Raw genomic sequence first — 21750 nt, 5'->3', positions numbered from 1 at the left:
TTAAACTTCCAAATTCCCCACTGTGTCATGCTTGTCAGGCCATCTGAAGGACTGAGTAGGACAGGACTGGTCCCTGATTTCCCCTTGTCTGCTTGTGCCTTTAGCTGGAGTATCTTATCAACCGCATTAAGAAAGTGGAAGAATATGAGAAGCAGCTGAACAAGCAGAGGATCTGGGACTGCGAAGAGTACAACACCATCAAGATCAAGCTGGAGCAGGATGTGCAGGTGTGACACGTGTCCTCACGAGGGTATCTGGGTGGGGGAGCGGACGTGAACGCCTGTGGGTGCTTCATCCTAGCAACTACCCATAATGTTCTAGGGGTAGTCTGTCAACAAACATTTATTAGTTATCTGCTTTCTTTCTTTCTTTTTTTTTTTCTGAGTTGAAGTCTTACTCAGTATCCCAGACTGGAGTGCAGTGGCTGCTCCCGGCCGCCGCAGCCTTGACCTGCTGGGCTCAGGCGATCCTTCAGCCTCAGCCTTCCGAATAGCTAGAACTACAGGAGTGCGCTACCACGCCCGACTCATTTTGATTTATTGTAGAGATGAGGTCTTGCCAAGTTGCCCAGGTGGGTCTCGAACCCACGGGCTCAGGCAATCCGCTCACCTCAGCCTCCCAAAGGCGCGGGATTACAGGCTGAGCCACCGAGCCCAGCTTTATCTGCTTTCTTTCAAATGATCATATCTGAAGGATATATGTGGAGGAATGTTTTCTTTAAGAAACCAATGGAGGAGAACTGCCAAGATGCCACCAGGGTATAGAAACCATGGCATGTGAGGAATCTGTGAGGGAACCATATATTTTAGCCTGGCAAAGGGAAAATGTCCCCAGGACAAGTCAGCTGTGTCAGAGAGCCAAAGCTAGGATGACTGATAAGCAACCATCTAATGAGTGCTGCCATATTCTAGGCACTCCATTAACTGTCTTTGTAATCCTCACAATAAACGAAAGGGAGAAATCACCAGATATATATATGTATATATATATTTATATTTATTTTTTTTGCATCAGGTCTTACTCTGTTGCCCAGGCTGGAGTGCAGTGGCATGATCATGGCTCACTGCAACCTCGACCTCCTAGGCTCAGGTGATCCTTCTGCCTCAGTCTCCTGCGTAGCTGGGACTACAGGCACATACCACCACGCCATGCCCAACTAATTTTTTGTTTTTGTAGTGACAAGGTCTCACTATCTTGCCTAGACTGGTCTTGAACTCCCGAACTCAAGCAATCCTCCTGCTTTGCCTCCCAAAATGCTGGGATTATATGCATGAACCACTTCTCCTGGCCTTAAAAAATCTTATACATCAAGAATCTGAGGCTGGGTGTGGTGGCTCAAGCCTGTAATCCTAGCACTTTGGAAGACTGAGGCAAGAGGATTGCCTGAGACCAGTGGTTCGAGACCAGCCTGGGCAACTTGGTGTGACGTCATCTCTATGGTAAATCAAAAATTAGCCTGATGTGGTGGCTCTTGCTTATAGTTCCAGCTATTTGGAAGGATGAGGTGGAAGGATTGCCTGATCCCAGCAAGTTGAGGCTGCAGTGGCCACTGCACTCCAGCCTGGGCAACAGGCTCAAAAAAAAAAAAAAAAAATCTGAAACTCAGAGGCAAGGCTGCATATCTAGTACATGGTAAACCCTAGATTCAAACCCAGTCCTGTCTAGTTTGAAAGCCTATATCCTTCCTTTTGTTCCATACAGCCACCTGACCGATGGCTGGACATTACATAAAGGCAGACTCTGACTCACCATCAGAAAGAGACTTCTAGTAGAACTGTCCAACATAGAGAAGGGCGGTCCACAGAACAAAGCGTCCTCTGTCTCAAAGTATGCACTTGCTGAATGACTGTGTCCGCCTTCATTGTTGAAGAAGGATTCCTGCAGCAGTAGGAGGAGACTTTCTGGTTCCTAGACTTCTTTTCAAGCCTAGGTTTTTGTGTTTAAACACAATTAAAAAAAGAAACACATACACATACATCTCTAGTTACATTTAGATGTTATATAATTTGTAACACAATAATTGAATCTCTTTTTTTAAAGTTGGAGTCTCACTCTGCCACCCAGGCTGGAGTGCAGTAGCACGTTCACAACGACTTGTTGGGCTCCTTCTGCTTCAGCCTTCCAAGTAGCTGGAATTACAGGCCTGCGCCACCATGCCTAACTAATTTTTTAATTTATTGTAGAGACAAGGTCTTGCCATGTTGCTCAGGCTGGTCTCGAACCCGTAGGCTCTGGCAATCCTCTTGCTTCTGCCTTCCAAAGTGCTGGGATTATAGGTGTGAGTTGCTGTGTCTGGCTCTGTTATTGAGTCAATATTCAAGCACAGTCTATTCATTTCAGTCTCTATAGAAAAACATGCTAGAGTAAAGCTTTCCTACACAGCCTTTGGTAGAATTTTGGTTATTACTTCTCCTGTAACTTTATATCACAAGGTGAAATTAAAAACCCCATTAGATGTAATAAATAAATTTACCAGTCTTGAGAATTCTTCCTGGTCCTTCTCATATTAATGTCATAGAAATGAGAGTTACTGACAGAACAGTACATGTCTGCAAGAGAGAGGCACTGCTTCTGTGGGCTGTACATGTAATATGATTTTACTGACAATGGCTATTGTTAAAGCTTTCTGAATTTATCTTGGTTCTGTGATAATTTATGTCGCAAAACTGCATACTTTTGGCCTTAAACAGTGAAGTGTATGGAGTTTCTTGTTCTTAATCCAATGTTATATACTTGAATAAAGCCAAATATACTGGGATATGGGGAGATGATGGGGGTGAGTGTAGGAGGTGGGGTAAGACTGGAGGGTGAGCAGAGAGGTAGGGAGCCCAGGAGACCCGGCTCTCCTGGCTGTCCCTGTCCAGATGGACAGATGGTGGTGTGTGTGGATGGGGGAGACAGGCAGATGGACACATTCAAGGTGGGAAGGGTCGCAGCTCCGTGCATCACGGTTCTTTCCTGTGTGAGATGGAAACTGAGAGTACCTGTTCTACTTTCCACACCTTAACTGGGAAAGAAAAATCATCAAGTCAGGGACTACCCACATGTCAACATGTGGGATATTTTAGTAGATTAAACTTTATCATAGTGCCTCTTTTGTATACTTTTATTTGACATTCAAGTCAACTGGCACTGATTTTTGTCAAGAAGATGCGAAACACAGCTCAATATCAAGTTAGCTCTTCCCAACTAATGCATAGCACTCTATCAGTTCTAAAATATGGAACTAAAATTTTTGCAAGCCACAAAAGTAGGATGGATCCAATACACACAGATTTGGTTTGATTGGTAAAGTACAAGAAGTAAAGAAATGAGTGTCAACTTTTCAAGTGTTTTCTTGCCAGTAAAGGCCACATTATTAGTGACTGGAGCAAACAGATGCCTGTAAATATTAGGTGCCTGAGTGGAATTTCCCCACTCCTACCTACTACCCCAAAAGAAAACTACTAGAAACATTGAGTTCTTAGTGTAGGTAGCAAATGTTTTTACTTTTAGGCTTTACATGCTCATTTAAAATTGTAACATGATTCAATTCAAATTTAGAGGCTGTTTCTTTTAGTACTAGAATATTTATCTCAAGAAATTAAATAGAAGTTATTTATGACGGGGCATGGTGGCTCACGCCTATAATCCCAGCTCTTTGGGAGGCCGAGGTGAGAGGATTGCCTGAGCTCACGGGTTCGATACCAGCCTGAGCAACTTGGCGAGACCTCATCTCTACCATAAATCAAAAAATTAGCAGGGTGTGGTGGCACATGCCTGTAGTTCTAGCCACTTGGAAGGCTGAAGTGGAAGGATTGCCTGAGCCCAGTAGGTCGAGGCTGTGGTGGCTGTGAGTGTGCCACTGCACTCCAGCCTGGACAACAGAGTGAGACTCCAACTCAGAAGAAAAAAAAAAGTTATTTATTTAGCATATCTTAAACTCACATGGTGCAAAGCACAGAGATAAACAAGATACAATCTCTGTCTCCATGAACTTTTATTCCATTGAGTAAGAGAGCAAGCTACACAAATAGTGTGAAAGAGTGAGCCATGGGGCAGAGTGAGGGTCCGAGATGGAATTGCCAATCTCATGGTTCCAACATGGGGACCTACAGGTCCAGCGCAGGCACCAGGTTGGAATAAAGAGACCCAGCAGGATCTCTGGAGTCAGTCACGTAGGCCAGAGGGAAAGGCTGTGTTGAGAACATGAAATACAACTTTGCAAAATAATTTTGGGTAATTGAATAATAAGTACAAACATTTAGCAAAATCGGCTACAATTTTTTGAAACTAATTTTATTCAATCTACGACAATCTAGGATGATTATATATTGAGACTACAACCTGAGACATTTAGCAATAGAGTCATGGGTACTAAAATGATTGTGAGCAAAAGATGTGAAGAGAAATGGCGAGTAGCGTAAATCATGTTATTCCCACTTTGTGTAGATTCCACTCTAGGAGGCACAAGACTATGAATAGTTCTGTAAGTTCATTGACCACACTGCCAGTAACTCCTAAGTGACATCATAATCGTGAAGCCTGAGAGTGATAGACAATAAATGTGTTAAAGAACAAGATAACAGCTTAACGATTGTGAACAGGCAGCAAACATGGGTGAAAGTAGTTGGGAGGAACGGGGTTGCAGAAGAATCTTAGACAAGGAGTTTGGGGAAGTCTCACCAAGGATGTGACCTTTGAGGGAAACATACCAATATGTTAACGGAAGTTGCCTTTGGTGGTAGTTTATGGGTAGTTTTTCTTCCCCTTTTCCTATGTCTTCTTTTCTCATTTGCTGTACTTTCCAAACTTTCTACAATGAACCAGTATTGCCTTTGCAATCAGGAAAAGTTTTCACCAAAAAAAGCACGTAACTAGAAAAAGTAGTAAAAAATTGACCAAACAAGTGGAGAAATTGAGAAGTAGAATTAGTTATGATCCCAAAGACTAGTATGGCTCTTCATTGACTATTTGTTAAATAATAGACATTACAGACTTCTGTTCTGAAGGAGACGTCAAGTACTCATAACAGATGTTAAAATCTTTAGTCAAGTGCAAGACTAATTCCCCTGGATACAAAGGGTGGACCACCAGATTCCACACTGAATGTGGAAATGATGCGTCTCCTGACTTGATAATGTGTCATCTCCTCCCGGTTGCCTTTCTTGAGGATGACCCAAAGGGGGCCTGCGATAGCTGCTTGGAACCCCCCTTCCTTGGTCGATCCCTTGGCCAGAGTTTGTAGGCTGGTGGAGGGAGACGGGAAGGAGGCTCAAGAGCAGGCACATGGCTGTTTTATCAAGATCTGATTATAGTAACTGCATTCTCCATCCCTGCGTCCCCTGAGGAAGGGCAGGAGCCTGGCTCATGTGTCACTTGAGTAACTCCAACTCATTCTCCTCAGGTAGACAAGCTAATGTCATCTTTTCAGGGATGTTTTCCCTGGTCTCTCAAGGCCAAAGAAAGTTCTCCTCTCATTGGTCCCACAGTGGCCTGTGCTTACCTCTATTACTTCTTGTCACTAGTGCTTGCTTATCTGTCTTGGTCCTGAATCGGGAAGGGCTATGCCTTTCTCACTGGTATTTTTCCAGTTGCACCTGGAAAAGCGTCTGACAAATACTGTGCGCTCAATAGATATTTCCTGAATGAATGAATACAGCTCATGGAAATTCAAAATTTAAGGATGACTGTGTGACTGTGTCTGTTCTATTTTTATTTTTTTATTTTTATTTTTTTTTGAGTTGGAGTCTCACTCAGTCGCCCAGACTGGAGTGCAGTGACCACTCCCGGCCACCGCAGCCTCGACTGCTGGGCTCCAGCGATCCTTCCGCCTCAGCTTTCTGAGTAGCCGGAATTACAGGCATGCGCTACCACACCCAGCTGATTTTTTGATTTATTGTAGAGATGAGGGCTCGCCAAGTTGCCCAGGTGGGTCTCGAACCCGCGGGCCCAGGCAATCCACTCACCTCAGCCTCCCAAGGCGTGGGATTACAGACTGAGCCACCGAGCCCAGCTTGTTCTACTTTTAAGTGAACATGGGTTGCTAAACACTGTCACTATGCTCTGGAAGGTCAAAGTGAGGATATGTCAAATTTTTATGGCAATATTTGTTTTTATGGTGTTTTTGCTCATATCTCTAAAGGGTCTGGTGCAAAGTATGAGAGTTAGTTGGACCTGGAAGCTCTAATTTGATTTTTCTTAGGTTTCAGGCATTCAGGTTTTAGCTTGCAGTTGATTTGTTTGTTTTATCTAGTTGGCCTTTAATTTACCTCTAGTAATAGACTTTCTAAGGATCCAGGCCAAGGAACTTGTCGCCAAGGCTCCTCTGGCATTATTTGAATAATCTATCAGAGACCCTCAGGTACAACAAATGATACTAGGGCCAATCAATACATCAATATATTTTATATCAATATATTTTAACTTTAGATTCTTGAGCAACAGCTTCAGCAGATGAAAGCAATTTATCAGCTAAACCAAGAGAAGTTGGAGTACAACTTCCAGGTGCTGAAGAAGCGAGATGAAGAAAGCACGGTGATTAAATCCCAGCAGAAGAGAAAGATCAATCGGTAAGCTAATATGCATTGCATTTGTTTTCTAGACCCTTCTAAGCTGGGAACAGACATGGGTATGTACTTTTCTCTCCTAAAGGGGTAGAAACCATTAAAAATATTACCAACATTTATTAAAATAGTTTTTGGAAAAGTCACTACATTCAAGTGGTTCCACCGTCTCCTCCCAAGAAAAGAGTACGTAGCAAAATGTCTCCTGTTCCCATTTGTCTCGTTCCTCTTTCCTGCCTCTGTAACCATTGTTTTTCTTCTAGAACTTCTTTATGCATATATAAGTGCATTCAAATAAACATTCTCATCTCCCCCTGCTTTTACACAGATGATAGCCTTCTGTACACACTGAAGAGCTTTCTTGAAGACCTTTCCCTGTCAGCTCAAAGAGAGCTTTCACATGATTTCTTTTTTTTTTTTTTTTTGAGTCGGCATCTTACTCCATTGCCCAGGCTGAAGTGCAGTGACATGCTCACAGTCACCCCAGCGTTGACCTGCTGGGCTCCAGTGATCCTTCCAAGTAGCTGGAACTTCATGCGTGCACTACCATACTTGGGTATTTTTTGATTTATTGCAGAGACGAGGTCTGGTCTTGAACCCATGGGCTCAGGCAATCCACTCACCTCAGCCTCCCAAAGTGCTGGGATTACGGGCTGAGCCATCAAGCCTGGCCTTTTCACATGATTTCTTAAGCTACTTAAGTACTGCACTGCATAGATGTATTGTGATTTATTTAACCAGTCTCTAAAGATGGACATGTAGATTGCTTCTAATCTTTTACTATTGCAAATAATACCAACTATGTACTCATGACAATGTATCAACCTGCTTTTGTGCAGATACTGTGGCTCGTTGAAAGGTACCTATTGCTTGAAATTTCTCATGCATCCTTCCCCTTCCTGTTTTCTTCCTTTCATCTGTCCTGCCTATTCCTTTGAGAATCAGCTAAATTCCAGACCACTGTGGAAGGCTCTGTGAGTCAGAGTAGAATAAGACATCTTGGTTTTAGGAGATGAGATTGAGGATTTTCCCCCAAGGCCCAAATAGCTTATTATTTTTGAATTATTCCATTTGTAGGTTGAGCATACATTTTGGACAAATGTTGGGTATATAGAGGTAATACCAGTTGATTTTTTGATATTTAGTTATAAAAGAAAATGATACTGAATAAATCAACTGGTGTCTTAAGCCTGATCATCTGAGAAACAAGGATAGTTAGGGAATAATATTTTTTAAAAATTCTACTGTATATGCACCATACTAGATCAGAGAACATGAAGGGAAGACACAAATCAGTGCAGTTAGGAGTTATCTGGGAAAACTTCCCAAAGAAGTAAAATATTGAAGTGGGTAGGGACATGGATTGGATGAAAGCAGTTAAGAGGTGACTCCAGGTAGACAGTGTCAGTAGCTGGGAATGGCAGGTCCAGAGGCAAGGAGGGTCAGATTTAGAAAGTTATAGATTGCAGAGTGGGTGGAGAGAGCTGGAAAGAGGGGAGGTGGGACGAAGTGCTTGGGGCAGGGCTTGGGTTAGATGCACACGGCAGAGAGATGAGTGGATTCATCTCTACCGTCTCCCCTTCACCAGCTCTTCCCTCGGACTTCAAACTTAGACAGGTTTCTCTTAGCCTGAAAAAACCTTCAGCAAACCCTGCTGTTTCTTTTTTGCTCTTGTTTTCATTGCTATTTCCTTTCCTTGTCACCCATTGCCCCAACCTTTCATAATTTGACCTATGTCTTAGTCTGTTTGTGCTGCTATAACAGAATACCTGAGAAGGGATATTTGATGGAGAACAAAAGTTTATTTCTTACCATTCTGGAGCCTGGGAAGTCCAAGATGAAGGCACTGGCAGGCTTGGTTTCTAGTGAGAGCTATATCCTCTAGAGGGGAGAAACACTGTGTCCTCACATGTCAGAAGAGCAAGCTGACCCAAGGCGCCAAAAGTTTCTTATAGGCATCTTTACTCCATTCACGAGGGAGGAGCCCTCATGGCCTAATCGCCTCTTAAAACTATGACATTGGCAACACTGAGTTTTGGAGGAGATACATTTAAGCCATAGCAACCTATGGCCCCGGGATAGGACAAAAACTCCCTACTGTAGGGTACCAGTGGTGCCCTACATATTATTTTTGGCTACTGAATTTTATTTTATTTAACCCTAAAGTATTTGCCCTTCTTTCTTAATTTATTCCTTATTAGTTTTCTTTAGTGGTTCTACTTTTTCTTGCCTGATATTTCTTAAATATGTAGGTAAGGTATTTTAGAAAGCACAGGACTTACCTTACTCCTTTGCTTTTTATTTTTATTTAATTTGCCTTATAATTCAAGCTCCTGGTTTTGAATACCACCTTTTCGTTGATGACTACCAGCGTCATGTCCCTAATCTTGACCCCTCCACTTTGCTTTGTCTGGAGCTGCTAACGTAGCAGTACAACCTGGAGAGTCACAGTCATTTCTGGTGTACAGTTTCTGAAACCAGACTCTGCTTCCAGTTTTCCAGTTCTCCAGCCTAGTTCGCCGTCATCTTTAGCTTCCAGCTGGCTACTAACGACTCTGGCCTTCCAGCTGAGTCTCCTCTTGCAGTCCTTCTCTTCTGTCCACTCCCTCCTTTGCCGTCTGTCTTGCCCAGACCTTCAGTATGTACCTGGAGTTCATTGTTGTTGTATCAGCTTCTATAATTAGATGGCTCATAGGAACTCCTTTACGGAATGACACAGAAACAAACAAACAACACTTTGGGCTGACTTAAAACAATGTTTTTTACACTTGTATTTGGAAAACCTCCTAGAATGCTATAGTTAAGAAAATGGATGGAATATTTCTTTTTTATCAGAGACTAAGTTAAATTTATTTTGTATTTTCTTGATTACTTATGAATAATGCTTAGGAGAAAATTTTATTTTTTAGAACTTTTAATATTAAACTATGTCTGCCTTCAGTTTCTCTATTCCTGTGTAAATGGAGCATGATTTAGTAGTTTGAAGTCTGAAGTGTGGTCCTGGGTCTAAAAGCTGTGTACTATGCATATTTTATGGAACAAGTTTCCATGCAGAGTTGCTGTTGGCAGTAAGGTGGTGAGCTGTGCTGTGCCTGCATTCACAGTGCTACTGGCCAGGTTTTAACTGTCTTTTTCTGTTCTGGAACCTTTGATCATCCCCTCCCCTGCAAGCCTGGGAAGTTCAATGCCTCACCTCTGGGGTCTCCTGGCATGTTATGTAAAACTCTCCTACAGCACTTTTCACACTGTATGTGTTAATGTTTGTCTTTGACTGGACTGAAAGTGCCTTGTATTCAACCAGATCTTTGTATTCATTTCCGTATTCAAACATATCCTTGGCACAAAAGAGGCATTTCATGTTTGGTGAATGAATAAATGAATGAGTGAATGAATGAGTTACTAGACCTGTTAACAATTATCAGCTCTTTGAAAATGGAGGATTCATATATCATAGGCTTGTGTGTGCAGTTTTAATTTTTCTTTCAATTTTCCTTATTTCAGAATTAAAATGAACATCTATGTCAATGAAGTGGCTGAGATAAATTGTTTAAATATGAGGGGTGGCCCTTGATATGGACAGTCTGGCAAATGATATACTGAGGAAGGGTCAGTCAAACTCTTGAGACTGGTCTTGGTGGCAGTGGGCTTCTGGACTGTTTTCAGTGCATTCAGTTGTGGACCACCTCGTTTCCTCCTGCTACCTTCCTTCCATGGATCACAGCAGGAGCTGTGATTTGGGATATGTGGGAGGGTTTTCTGCTCTTCTACCTGACCCTGGTTTGCCATAGAGCTGAGTCAGGTGGATGAGAGGAACACACGTGACACCTTCTATTCCGCTGCAGACTAACTTTTTTCCCTTTAACCAGCCTGCATGATGTACTTAACAATCTGAGATCAAAATACGCCAAGCAGATAAAGCAGTTTCAGGAGGAAAACCAGTCCCTAACCTCAGACTACAAACGTCTCGTGATGCAATTCAAGGAGCTTCAGAAAGCCATGAGGTATTTTAGGGATTTGGGTCCCAAGGTGCCTGTCCCGGAGTAGAGGTGGTGTGGGGGTAGAGTCTGTCGTGAGAGTGACTTCACGGGGCTTGAGAGCACCAGCTGTCTGGGAGCTGGACAAGGCCCTCGAGAACCTTCCATGCTGGGTTCCTCTGTCCCTTTCATCTCATGTCACTTGCCTTTTCTTGAGACTTCTTGGGGTGGCTTCCAGTTTACCATATTTGGGAGCCAGCTGCCCATGGGTGGGGCAAGGCCCAGGATTCACCACCGCTCTTTTTCACCTTCTTGCCCCGACTGCCGGCTTAGGGGGCCGTGGGGTCAGCGGGCCATGCTTGGCGACTCTCCTTCACAGGCATTTTGCTCTTATTGATGACAAGAAACTTCGGGACGTTTGGCTGATGAATGAAGAGGAAGCGAAGGAGCTAATCGGCAGAGCCTTTGCTGTGGACAGGGTCATCCATACCCACCATCTGGGGCTCCCCTGGATGGCGCCGGACTTCTGGTTCCTGAAGAATGTGGGACCCATTTCTCAGCAGCAGAAGTCTGCCACACAAATAGTAGAAGAAGTGCTGATGCAAACAGGTGACCAGTGAAGAGCCTCAGAGCCTGAGAGCTGGAGACGCCCTCTGAGAACACGGGGTTAACCCAGACATCTTGCTGAAATGGAAATCAAAGGCCAGAGAGGAGGGGGAAGAGGACCCATAGCTAGGGGCTCGGAGAGTATGATTAGTTGATGTGGCTTGTGAGTCTCCTTTAATGTATAGCTTTGCCCTTTCCCCTGTCTTGCAAACTGGTAGCTAGAGCTAGAAACTTGATTAGTTGCAAGTACGATTTATTTTGCTAGGTACACTGTTGTGTACCTCCATCGGGTTAATGTTAGGTTGTCTCTTTTTTTAAGATCCATTTGTTGCATTATGAGTTGCAAACTGGTAATATTTTAAATTTTATTATTATGTCTTCATTTAATAGCTAGGACACTTCTGAAAAGAGACTCTTCTCCTATTTAGTTTTTTGTTACCCTGAGATACAGTTTGGGTAGGAAAAGCAGAATAGATGCTTATTTTTTCTCCATTTGCCAGTTTTCAGGATAACGGATTGGGTCTCTAGCATCTTTCAAAGTTCCTAATGAGTTTTTAAAAAACATAAATGCATGGATTTTTTAGGCAAATAAAAGCACATGAGCCAGGCTCGGTGGCTCAGCCTATAATCCCATGCTTTGGGAGGCCGAGGTGAGTGAATTGCCTGAGCCTGCGGGTTCGAGACCCGCCTGGGCAACTTGGCGAGACCTCATCTCTACAATAAATCAAAAAATTAGCCGGGTGTGGTAGTGCGTGCCTGTAGTTCCAGCTACTTGGAAGGCAGAAGTGGAAGGAGCCCAGCAGGTCAAGGCTGCGGTGGTCGGGAGTGGCCACTGCACTCCAGTCTGGGCGACTGAGTGAGACTCCAACTCAAAAAAAAAAAAAAAAAAAGCACATGTTTTTTTCCACCTTGCTTTTTCACTTATAATAATCCTAGAGATCTTTCTAGAGCAGTAAAATATTTTTTTAAATTTAGTTTTTACATGGTATTCCATTGTGTTTGTGCCATAATTTACTCAAATAATCCTCTGTTATTGTCTTTGGAATGGTTCCAGTTTTTTGTTTATTTTTATGATTACAAATGTGGCTGCAATAAATAGCTTTGTTCATTTGTCTTTTCACATTGTCACTAGTGAGATGCTGGGCCAGATCCCTAGACGCAGGACTGCTGGATCAAAGGGTGAATGCCTGTGTGATTTTGCTGGATCTTGCTGCATGGGGATGGTACCATTTTGCATTCCCACAAGATCTTTCCATAGATATTATCTCATCTTACCTTTTGAATACCCAGTAAGACCTGGGCAATACAATACTTTTTATTCCCATTTTCAGTTGAGGAATGTATAGCATACAATATTTTTAAATTTTCTAATTTTAATTAGGAATATTTTTGGCTCTTGTTGTCAGGTATTAGTTTTTGCTGACAACATTCCTCTGTGAGGCAGCCACTTCCCCCCTTTCAGTCAGCTGCTTCTGATCTGTTGCAAGTTTAGAAACCATATAGCACACTTGCTAGATTGTCTCTACAATGAATAGGCTAACACTCTACCTCCCACTTCCATGGCTAGGCTTTGAGTATGATGTTCCCAGATAGATGCAGTTGGGGCAGTAAGGCATTATGGGCTGGCTGAGGATGGTGAGTTATCCAGGTAGTCTCTGATTCCAATCCCAAGCCCTCCCCACCCATATAATAGGCTTGTTTCAGCATCAAGAAACTGTGATAATGCCTCATAGAGGCTTTTTAAAAAGTAGTTTCTTCTGAGTATCACATGTTCTCACTCATAAGCGGACACTGAACAACTATCATAATTCTATAAGAATGGAATTGGCAGTGGGAAACTGCCAGGGTTGGGGGCATACCTCAGCAACAAGGGTACCTGTATAATCAACGTTTGTATACCTAACCCTGAATTGTGCCCCACATCTTTAAAATTAAAAACAAAGATTGTATTTAAACTTAAAAATAAATACAATGAAGGTAATTTAAATATAAAAATATAAAAATAAAAAGTGGATTTTTAAGGAAAACCATCTGTTTCTCAAAGTCAACTATGCCAATCAGTGATCTTCTTCTTTCTTTCTCTTCATTCCATGACCCATCTGTAGAAGAGGAGGAGGCAGAAGAGACCACCTCAGAAGCAGAGACTTACCTGGACCTGCCAAAGCGAGTTTCCCCAAAAACTACCAGAAAGATACTGATGCTTCTTTGTGATGAGTCGGTGAGGCTGGGCAGGGCTATGGCAGAGGGACTCCTGCTTGTGTGCTGCTTCTGAGGGCTCTGCTGGGCCAGCTCTGGCCTGAGTCATAAGTGGGCTAGTCTTCCCCTTGCCATGCCCAGAGACTGGGCCTGAGATGCAGAGCTAGGGTGGTCCCTGGACATTGTTGGGGGGCAGCTCACAGGCTATGTCTCAGAGCTAGCCCAGCTGGTGAATGGGCCTAACTGCAGTGGGTCTGCAATCTAAGTGCTAGCTTAAAATAATGCCTGCTCTGAGATAGAAGGGGCACCTCCATGAACCCATTTGCTAAGTGACATGGGCACACTGATGTGGCCTTTGGGGGCTTAGTTTGGGGTTACTCTGGATATGTTAGGCTTTCAGTATCTGCATTGTGTCTTAGCAAAAACAATTAGACTTAGAGAACACTCTGCACTAGAGCTGGTTCAGCTGGAAGCTGTGTTGTTACCAAACGCCATCAGTGTTGGTTTCGATTTTTGGTTCTGAGGTAGCGAAGGAGGCAGAGCAAGGACTGGCAGCCTCCAGCTCATCTGGAGGCAGTTGGAACAGTTTTCTTTTGCACAAGGGCTGGCTTCTGCCACTGAGAGTACTCCTGCCAAAAGTCAGCTGGGAGGTCCTGCCCTCTCCATCTGAAGCTTGATGCCAGGGGTCATCTCCCACAGAGCCTTCCCCAAGACTTGCCAGCTCAGAGCAGGCACCGTGTTTCCTCAGCTACCTTCTCTCCACTGCATGGTATTGTATTCTGATATGGTGTGCCCACTGCCCTCCATGCCTTCCTCTCTTCCAGCTTAGTGCCTACTGCTGTGTTCTGTAGATATTTGGGGACTAGATCATGAGTGAAGTGGGCACCCGTGACTGGGCCAGGTTTGGACTGCTGTCAGGACTCAGGTGTTTGCCCAGGGCTTGGTGGGTAATGGGTATTAGCACTCTTTTGAGGTGGGGGCCAGCTAAATCCATGGTGAAGGTTGATTTTATTTCTGGCCTTGCTCCCTGAAATGGCTCATAGGCATCCCAAGAAGGCTTTTTGTGGGGACCCCACTGCCCAGAGACTCATCCTGGGGGGTTGTGCTCTATGGAGTCATCTCTGGAGTGTTACACAGGGTAGCTGCAGGCCTTGGGACTTGTTCCTAAAACCTGCCCCTGACAGGAGGTGCCTTCTTCCTTCTCCTCAGGGTTTCCTCATAGAGAGCAAGCTGCTGAGCCTTCTCCTCCCCCTGGAGAAGAGTGAAGGCTATCTGCTGAGGCTGGATACCATCTTCTCGGTGAGTCCTGCTGGGCTAAGAGGCCCCGCTCTCAGATAGCCACCTGTGCTGACTCCACATTGCCTCAGTCCCAGGAGTGGATGAATGTCTCCCAGGGCTTCTCCACTCACTGCCACATCCTTCCCTTTAGTTATTCCCCACATGATACATTGACCTGAGAGTGGTTGAGGTGTCTACCTCCCAGACCTTCCTCTACCAGCTTCCTCCTCTTGTGGCCCAGCTCTCATATTGTAGGTTCTCCCCTGTACCCCCAAACTCAGATATGTGCACAGCCCCCATTAACATTCTCACTACACCCCCACTTCCTGGCCCTGTGAACACCGTTTCCTTCTATGGTGATGTGTGTGTGTTTTCCCAGCTTCATGGTGGTTTCCCAGTGCTGGATGAATACCCTCTACCTGGCCATGGCAGGCACTGGGATGCAGAGGGGAGAAAGCCATGCCTCCTGCTCAGGAACTGAGTGTCTTTAACTCCCAGCCAGTCTGATGGAGTATTTGAACAACCTTCCTATTTCCCCCAGGCCCTGGGAATTGAAAGTGAGGATGACTTGTATAAACTGGTGAACTTCTTCCTCAAATACCGAGCTCATCATTTATCCTCTGGCCAGGTAAGGGGAGGTGCAACTGAGGAGAGAGCGTTTTTGGTTCTCCTGGAAACCCAGAGGCCAATGCTGCCTTTGAATGGTACTCCTGTGGAAATAGTGGGTACTTTATGTCAGGTATAGCTAACTTAGCATTTTCCTTGGCATTATTAATCTTTCTATTTGCAAGGGATGGCGTGGTGGAGGGTGAGGTGCTATTCTTATATTGTGGCCCGAGGAATCTTTTCCTGTGCCCTTCTTGAAAGCTGATCTCAGCCACCGTGAGACCAGAGCCCACCATGTTCTGCATATTTTTATACTTAACATTTTCCTGCAAAGCAGGGCCCATTGGCAATACATATCTTTTTTTTTTTTTTTTTTGAGTTGGAGTCTCACTCTGTTGCCCAGACCGGAGTGCAGTGGCCACCGCAGCCTCGACCTGCTGGGCTCCGGCGATCCTTCCGCCTCAGCCTTCCAAGTAGCCGGAATTACAGACATGTGCTACCACGCCCGGTTGATTTTTTGATTTATTGTAGAGATGAGGTCTCGCTGCCCAGGCGGGTCTCGAACCCGCGGGCTCAGGCAATCCACTCACCTCAGCCTCCCAAAGGTGCGGGATTACAGGCTGAGCCACCGAGCCCGGCCGGCAATACATATCTTGATTATAACTGATTTCATTAGGAGAATCAAATATTGACTACTTTGAAGAGGTCACCATATTAAAAATATTATAAAATATTAATTTAAAAAACAAAAACCTGAATTTAAAAAATGTTTTTAGTTGTGCTAGCCCAAGGGTGAGTGTCCTGATATGCATCCAGGAAGAACTGGCTGAGTGGACAAAACCAAGAAGCTTAAAGGAGAAAAAAAGATACATTTGACAGCATCAAAACAAATTCTTTAGGGCAAAAATCACTATAAGCAAAGTTAAGAGTCAGATGACCCTGGTATTGGTACAAGAACAGGTATATAGACCAATGGAAGAGGATAGAGATTCCAGAAGCAAAGCCTCAATTTCTCAACCAGCTCATCTTTGACAAAGCCTCCAACAATAACCACTGGGGGGAGGAGAACACATTCAGTAAATGGTGCTGGGAAAACTGACTGACCACATGCAGAAGATTGAAATAGGACCCCTACCTATCACCACACACAAAAAATAACTCTAAATGGATCTAAGACCTAAATGCAAAACCTCAAACTATAAGAATCTTAGAAAATGAAGACGATACCCTTATGGAAATTGGAACTGTTAACCAATTCCTGATCAAAACCCTAAGTGCCCATACCATAAGAAATAAGATAGACAAGTGGGACCTCATCAAAGCAAAATAAACCATCAAGAGAGCAGGAAGACAACCCATGGAATGGGAAAAAATATTTGTCAATCTGACAAAGGCCTAACATTTAGGATCTACAAGGAACTCAAGCACGCCAAAAAGAAAAAAACAAATAGTCCCATTAAAAAGTGGGCAAAAGACATGAATAGACACTTCTCAAAAGAAGATACACAGGCAGCCAACAGACACATGAAAAAGTGCTCAGCCTCACTCATCATCAGAGAAATGCAAATCAAAACTACATTGAGATACCACCTAACCCCAGCAAGAATGACCATCATTAGTAAAACAACAACAGATGCTGGCGAGGATGCGGAGAAAAAGGAACGCTTCTACATTGCTGGTGGAAGTGAAAACTAGTGCAACCCCTTTGGAAACCAGTGTGGCCATTTCTGAAAGAACTAGAAATTGACCTTCCATATGACCCAACAATCCCCCTATTGGGAATATACCCGGAGGAAGTCAAATCATTCTACAAAAAGATACCTGCACACGCATGTTTGTTGCAGCTCTCTTCACAATAGCAAAAACATGGAACCAACCATGCTGCCCATCGAAGCTAGACTGCATAAAAAAAAGTGGTACATATACACAATGAAATACTATGTAGCCATAAAGAAGAACAAACATATGGACTTTGCAGCAACTTGGATGGATTTAGAGTTTATCATACTCAGTGATCTTTCACAGAAACAAAGAACAGAGTACCATATGTTCTCACTCATAAGCAGACCTTGAACAATGATCATAACAGTAAAAGAAAGGGATTGGCAGTAGTGGGAAGCTGCCAGGGGAGTGGGGGGGTGGGATTGGCAGTTGAGGGAAACTACCAGGGGAAGGAGCGGCATACCTCATCAACAAGGGTACCTGCATAATGAACATTTGTATACCTAATCCTGAATTGTACCCCGCATCTTTAAAATAAAAAATAAAATCAAACAAAGAGTCAAATGACAAGCTGCAGAGAAATATTTTCAACTCATATATCATAGTTAAGGACTAGTTTTCTCAATATATAAAGAGCTTTCATAAACCAATAAGAAAAAGACCAATAACTCAATGGCACAGATAACACATATGAATGAACACCTCTTAGGAGAGACAATACGGATAACTTTTAAACATATGAAACTATAGTCAGACTTCCTTGTAATAAGAGAAAAGCAAACTGCCTGAATTCTAGTTTTCACTTATCAGGTTGGCAAAAACCTGAAAGTTTGATAACACATAGTGATGACTGAGGTATGGGGAAAGGCATGCTCATAAGTTGCTGGTAGGAATATAAATTGTTGTAACCTCCAGAGGGCAGTTTGGCACTATCAAGTATATAACTGTATATACTTTACAGTTTCTTCTAGGGCTTTATACTAATCATGGATCTCGGGACAGTTGAAATGATGTTTATTATAGCCTATACATTGCAGCATTGTTTGAAATAGGAGAGGATTGGAAACAACCTACATGTCCATCATTGAAGAATTTATTTAATAATATGTGGTACATCTACCTAATGGGATACTATACAACTGTGAAAAAAAAGTTCTTTGTGTAGTTATATGAAAAGATGTTTAAGGCTTATTGGTGTGTGAAAAAGTACAGAACTTGTGTGTAGTATCGTGTCATTTATGTAAGAATGGGAAGGAAAAGTATCTATGGAAAAGTATGTGTATTTATATATGTACTTGATTATGTAAACTATATATTTATCTGAGACAATATGTAAGAAACTTGATAGCGTTAGTTTGCCTGTGGGAGGTAAATTGAATGAACTGCAAGATAGGAGTAGGAGGAAGACTTTTTTAAATTTAAAAATTAAAACAAAAACTTAACTTGTGTTGTATTCAAAAGGAAATTTATAACATGAATTTTGTGGATATTGGTAAAGGAACACCTGATCTAGAATCAGAAACTTGTCATTGCTTTGAGCTCCCAAGCCTCTCCCCATCGCCCCTCTACTTTCCACTTTTCTCCTCACTCTTTCTGTCCTTGTATAAGCATCTCCCTCTGCAAGTTTTCTGCAACCTTCCATAAACTTTCTCCATTTTTTCTCTCCCTGTCTCTCTTTTCTCATGCCTGTGCCACTGTAGCATCTTTCCCAGATCAAGCCCTGTACTCAAGCCAACATGGAGCAGACAAGCATGGTGTCAGAATCGCCCCTGGCAGAGCAGACAGTGATGGAAGGAGAAAAGGAGGAAAGCCTCGTGGAGGGGAAGCAGAAGGAAGAGACGGAGCCCCAGCCCTCTCCCAGGCTCATCCACCCCAATGATGTCCCCAAGATTCTGGAGGCCTTTGTCATGGGTCTGAAGAAACCCAGGTGGGCTGTGGGACCGGGGTCTTACCTGAGGCCCGGGGAGGAGCCAAGCTGAGTGTCAAGGGTCTGGGAGTGGGACTGGTGGGTGGGGAGCCAGCCAGGTCCTGGAGAGCCTTGCCCAGCATGCCTGAGATCTTTGCCTTTAACACCTTGGTTGACTGGAGCCAGAAAAGGATTTTAAGCAGTGGGGAGCCATGATTAGATTTGCATTTTGGAAAGATCACTGTGGCCGCAGGGAGGGGGTGAGACTGGATACAGGGAGAGCAACTGGGGGACTTGTCCAGGTGGGAGGTGATGATCTCCTGGATTAAGGCTGTCATAGAGGGGATGGAGAGACTAGGACAGAATTCGAGAGCTGTTTTGGACACCCATGTGAGAGCAATGGGCATAGTGGTGATCTGCTAAAGCTGCTGAGGTAGACTGGGAGAAAGGGGAGTGAATGAAACACCAAGGTGCCTGCATGGAGGTAGCAGTGGCTCCGTGAGTCAGGAACGTGGACGCTAAGCATTGTTCCTTCTGGGAACCCACCATTGTCTAATAAACGTGGGCAGCTGAGTGGGAAAGTGCCAGTTGGAAAAGCAGTAAGTCTGTAACTGGGACTACTTGGGAGCCTGGGTGGTGCCAGGTGGAGATGATAGTCCCAGTGCTCTTGACCGTCAGGGACCCACAGGCACCGCTGAGAGTGTGGAAGGACGTGCGCAGTGACTCCAAGGACTCCGAGTACTGGCAGGCCCTGACCACGGTTATCCCTCCTGCCAAGCAGGGTCTCTGGGATGCTCTCTACACTGCCCTGGAGAAATACCAGTAAGTGTGAATGTCATGGCCAGGAGCAGGAAGGTGTGGTAGGGGGTGAGGAACAATTGCTCAGAGCAGCCACATTTGTTGTCTCCCTGTCCCACAAAATCTGAAAGAGAAAAGCTGCCCTTGGCACCCCTGGGGAGGGGGTGGATTGTGTTGGGTGGATAGCTCTCGGCCCTGCCCTGCCTGTTCTGCTTCTGCTAGCCTGGCTTGTCTGGTAGCTGGGTGAAAGGCGAGGCTTCTGGGGTCTCCCTCCCCCCAGCCAGACCCTGGCCCCTCCTTGGCAGAGGCTGGAGGATTCAATGGACCTATAATCTATCTTTCTGCCCAAAGCCTTGTCCTGACCCAGAGGGCCAAGCTGCTGAAGGAAAATAGTTCTCTGGAGCAGCAGAACACGGAGCTCCAGATGCTGTTGCAGCAGTACCTTGACTCCAAGGTGGGTGACTATACCCTCCAAGGACGGGCAACAGGGGCAGGGCCGGGCTGGGGACCTGGAGCTGACTTTAGGACATGAGGAGATCCCCCTCCTCACCCAAAGCAGGGAGCTTTGAGTCAAAGGATCAATAACCATGTTTCGAGCTGGACAGCTTTTCGGTGCAGGGTGGATATAGCCAAAGTTGCTGGGCTGTCACAGCATACCTTTGAGGCTGTAGCTTTTGGCACCAGCTGCCTGTTGGAACTAAAATTGTTAAGCAGTGGCAAAGACAAGAGCAGCCTCTCAGTTAAGAGCCTTCCAGGTGTGTTTTCTTCTTGACCCTCACAACCACTCCGTGAGGATACCAGGACAGAAGTGGGCCCCCATCTCACAAAAAGAGAAACCCAAACTCAGAAACTTTGTTTGAGCCTAGGCTCTTCCATGCTGCCAGCCTGGGATCCCTGGCCTGTGATATGATTGGAGGGTCATCATTGTGTGGGAGGAGAAGGCTCTGCTGGGTAGATACTCCCTGGCCCCTGTTTCTCCCTGTACTGGTGATAATTGTGGTAACTTCCCCATGGCTGGCAGGAGAAGAAAGGGAAAAGTCCTTTGGTAACAGTTGCTTACTTTGCTCTGTGGGTGTGGGAGACTTCACCCGATGCTGGGCCATGAGTCAGGATGTCACAACACAGCCGTCAGCTGCCCACGTGTACGGTGACTGAGGTCAGCCCCCAGTCCTGCATGGCCTCAGGTCCCAGGCCACTTCTGAGAAGGTGGTGAGCTGTGGCATCACAATGGCCCCTTGGCCTGTGACAGGACTCAGACACTTGGGGACCGTATGGTCCCTGCTTCCATGGATATCACTGTGGACAAGAGGATGGGGGAGGAGGAGGTAAGGGCAGGCTAGACTGGGGGTGGAATGGGCCCATGAAGAGAGGAGTGAGGGGACTGAAGAGGGTGGGTCAAAGGGACTATTGAGAGTGCTACCCGAGCTCACTAACCGGAGCAGAAGCTAAGCAAGAAGGCTCAGACGTGGCTTCTGAGGTGGCCTGTGGGTGATCAGGTCTCCCTCAGCATTGGAGAAGAAGAGCTTGCAGGGTCTTAGAGGCCCATGGAAGAACCGGCATGTGCTCTTGACCCCAGAGATCATGAAGAAGGAACACCTTGGGGAAAGTGAAATGACCTTCACTCCTTTCTTTTCCAGATAAACTCTGAACTGCAAGTTCCACCGATTCAGGTGTTGCAAGTACCCAAAAATAGAGCTGGACCCCAAAAGGCCACCATGTGAAGGCTGGCGCTGAAGCTGGTGTTCGTGCTGGTGCATCCACCCTGGGACTGCACCTGGGCCCACTCTGGATTTCCCAGAGCTGTCTTTATAGCCTGTGAAAATCAGGAGCAAGAGGAGTTACCTGTGTCCTGCAGCTCTGATTAAAGCCTTTTAAATGTTGTGGCTGAATCTCCTTAAAGAGGTCAGGTGTAGTGACACATGGGCCTCTGCCTCTATCTCTGGGTCATGCGGGGCCTTTGTCCCGGGCCCAGATCGTGGTGTGTGTGAGTCAGAGGCCAAGGCTAGTGGCGTGAAGCTCCTTTCTCGCTTTTTGGAGCAGTGGGAGGCTGGAGCTTTTGGGCCCTTGCGGGGTCTTAAGTCTTCAGATTGTCTCAGGCCTGAAGCACTCATTTGGTACT

General features: G+C 44.9%; 1 protein-coding gene across 5 annotated transcripts in view; it reads left to right on the top strand.

The window, feature by feature from the left end:
• Nucleotides 1-21511, top strand: part of DRC1 (dynein regulatory complex subunit 1) — a 49180-nt gene extending 27669 nt beyond the window's left edge. For 2 of the 5 annotated variants that reach the window (XM_008068129.1, XM_008068122.1), the window contains exons 7-17: nucleotides 105-227; nucleotides 6412-6551; nucleotides 10412-10546; nucleotides 10899-11128; nucleotides 13231-13343; nucleotides 14531-14620; nucleotides 15141-15227; nucleotides 18628-18854; nucleotides 19512-19655; nucleotides 19983-20085; nucleotides 21269-21511. In XM_008068129.1, the coding sequence (XP_008066320.1) occupies nucleotides 105-227; nucleotides 6412-6551; nucleotides 10412-10546; nucleotides 10899-11128; nucleotides 13231-13343; nucleotides 14531-14620; nucleotides 15141-15227; nucleotides 18628-18854; nucleotides 19512-19655; nucleotides 19983-20085; nucleotides 21269-21352 (1476 nt within the window). In that variant the 3' untranslated portion in view covers nucleotides 21353-21511. Of the gene's footprint in view, nucleotides 1-104; nucleotides 228-6411; nucleotides 6552-10411; nucleotides 10547-10898; nucleotides 11129-13230; nucleotides 13344-14530; nucleotides 14621-15140; nucleotides 15228-18627; nucleotides 18855-19511; nucleotides 19656-19982; nucleotides 20086-21268 lie in introns of those variants that run through there. The other 3 variants (XM_021717321.1, XM_008068137.1, XR_504984.1) reach the window with 3 other exon arrangements.
• Nucleotides 21512-21750: the final 239 nt, after the last annotated feature.

This window comes from Carlito syrichta, unplaced genomic scaffold (assembly GCF_000164805.1).
Source record: "Carlito syrichta isolate Samal-C Ts95f unplaced genomic scaffold, Tarsius_syrichta-2.0.1 Scaffold107969, whole genome shotgun sequence".
NCBI lineage: Eukaryota > Metazoa > Chordata > Mammalia > Primates > Tarsiidae > Carlito > Carlito syrichta.
Note: the sequence above shows the minus strand (reverse complement) of the source record. Positions and strands in the feature narration are given on the sequence as shown.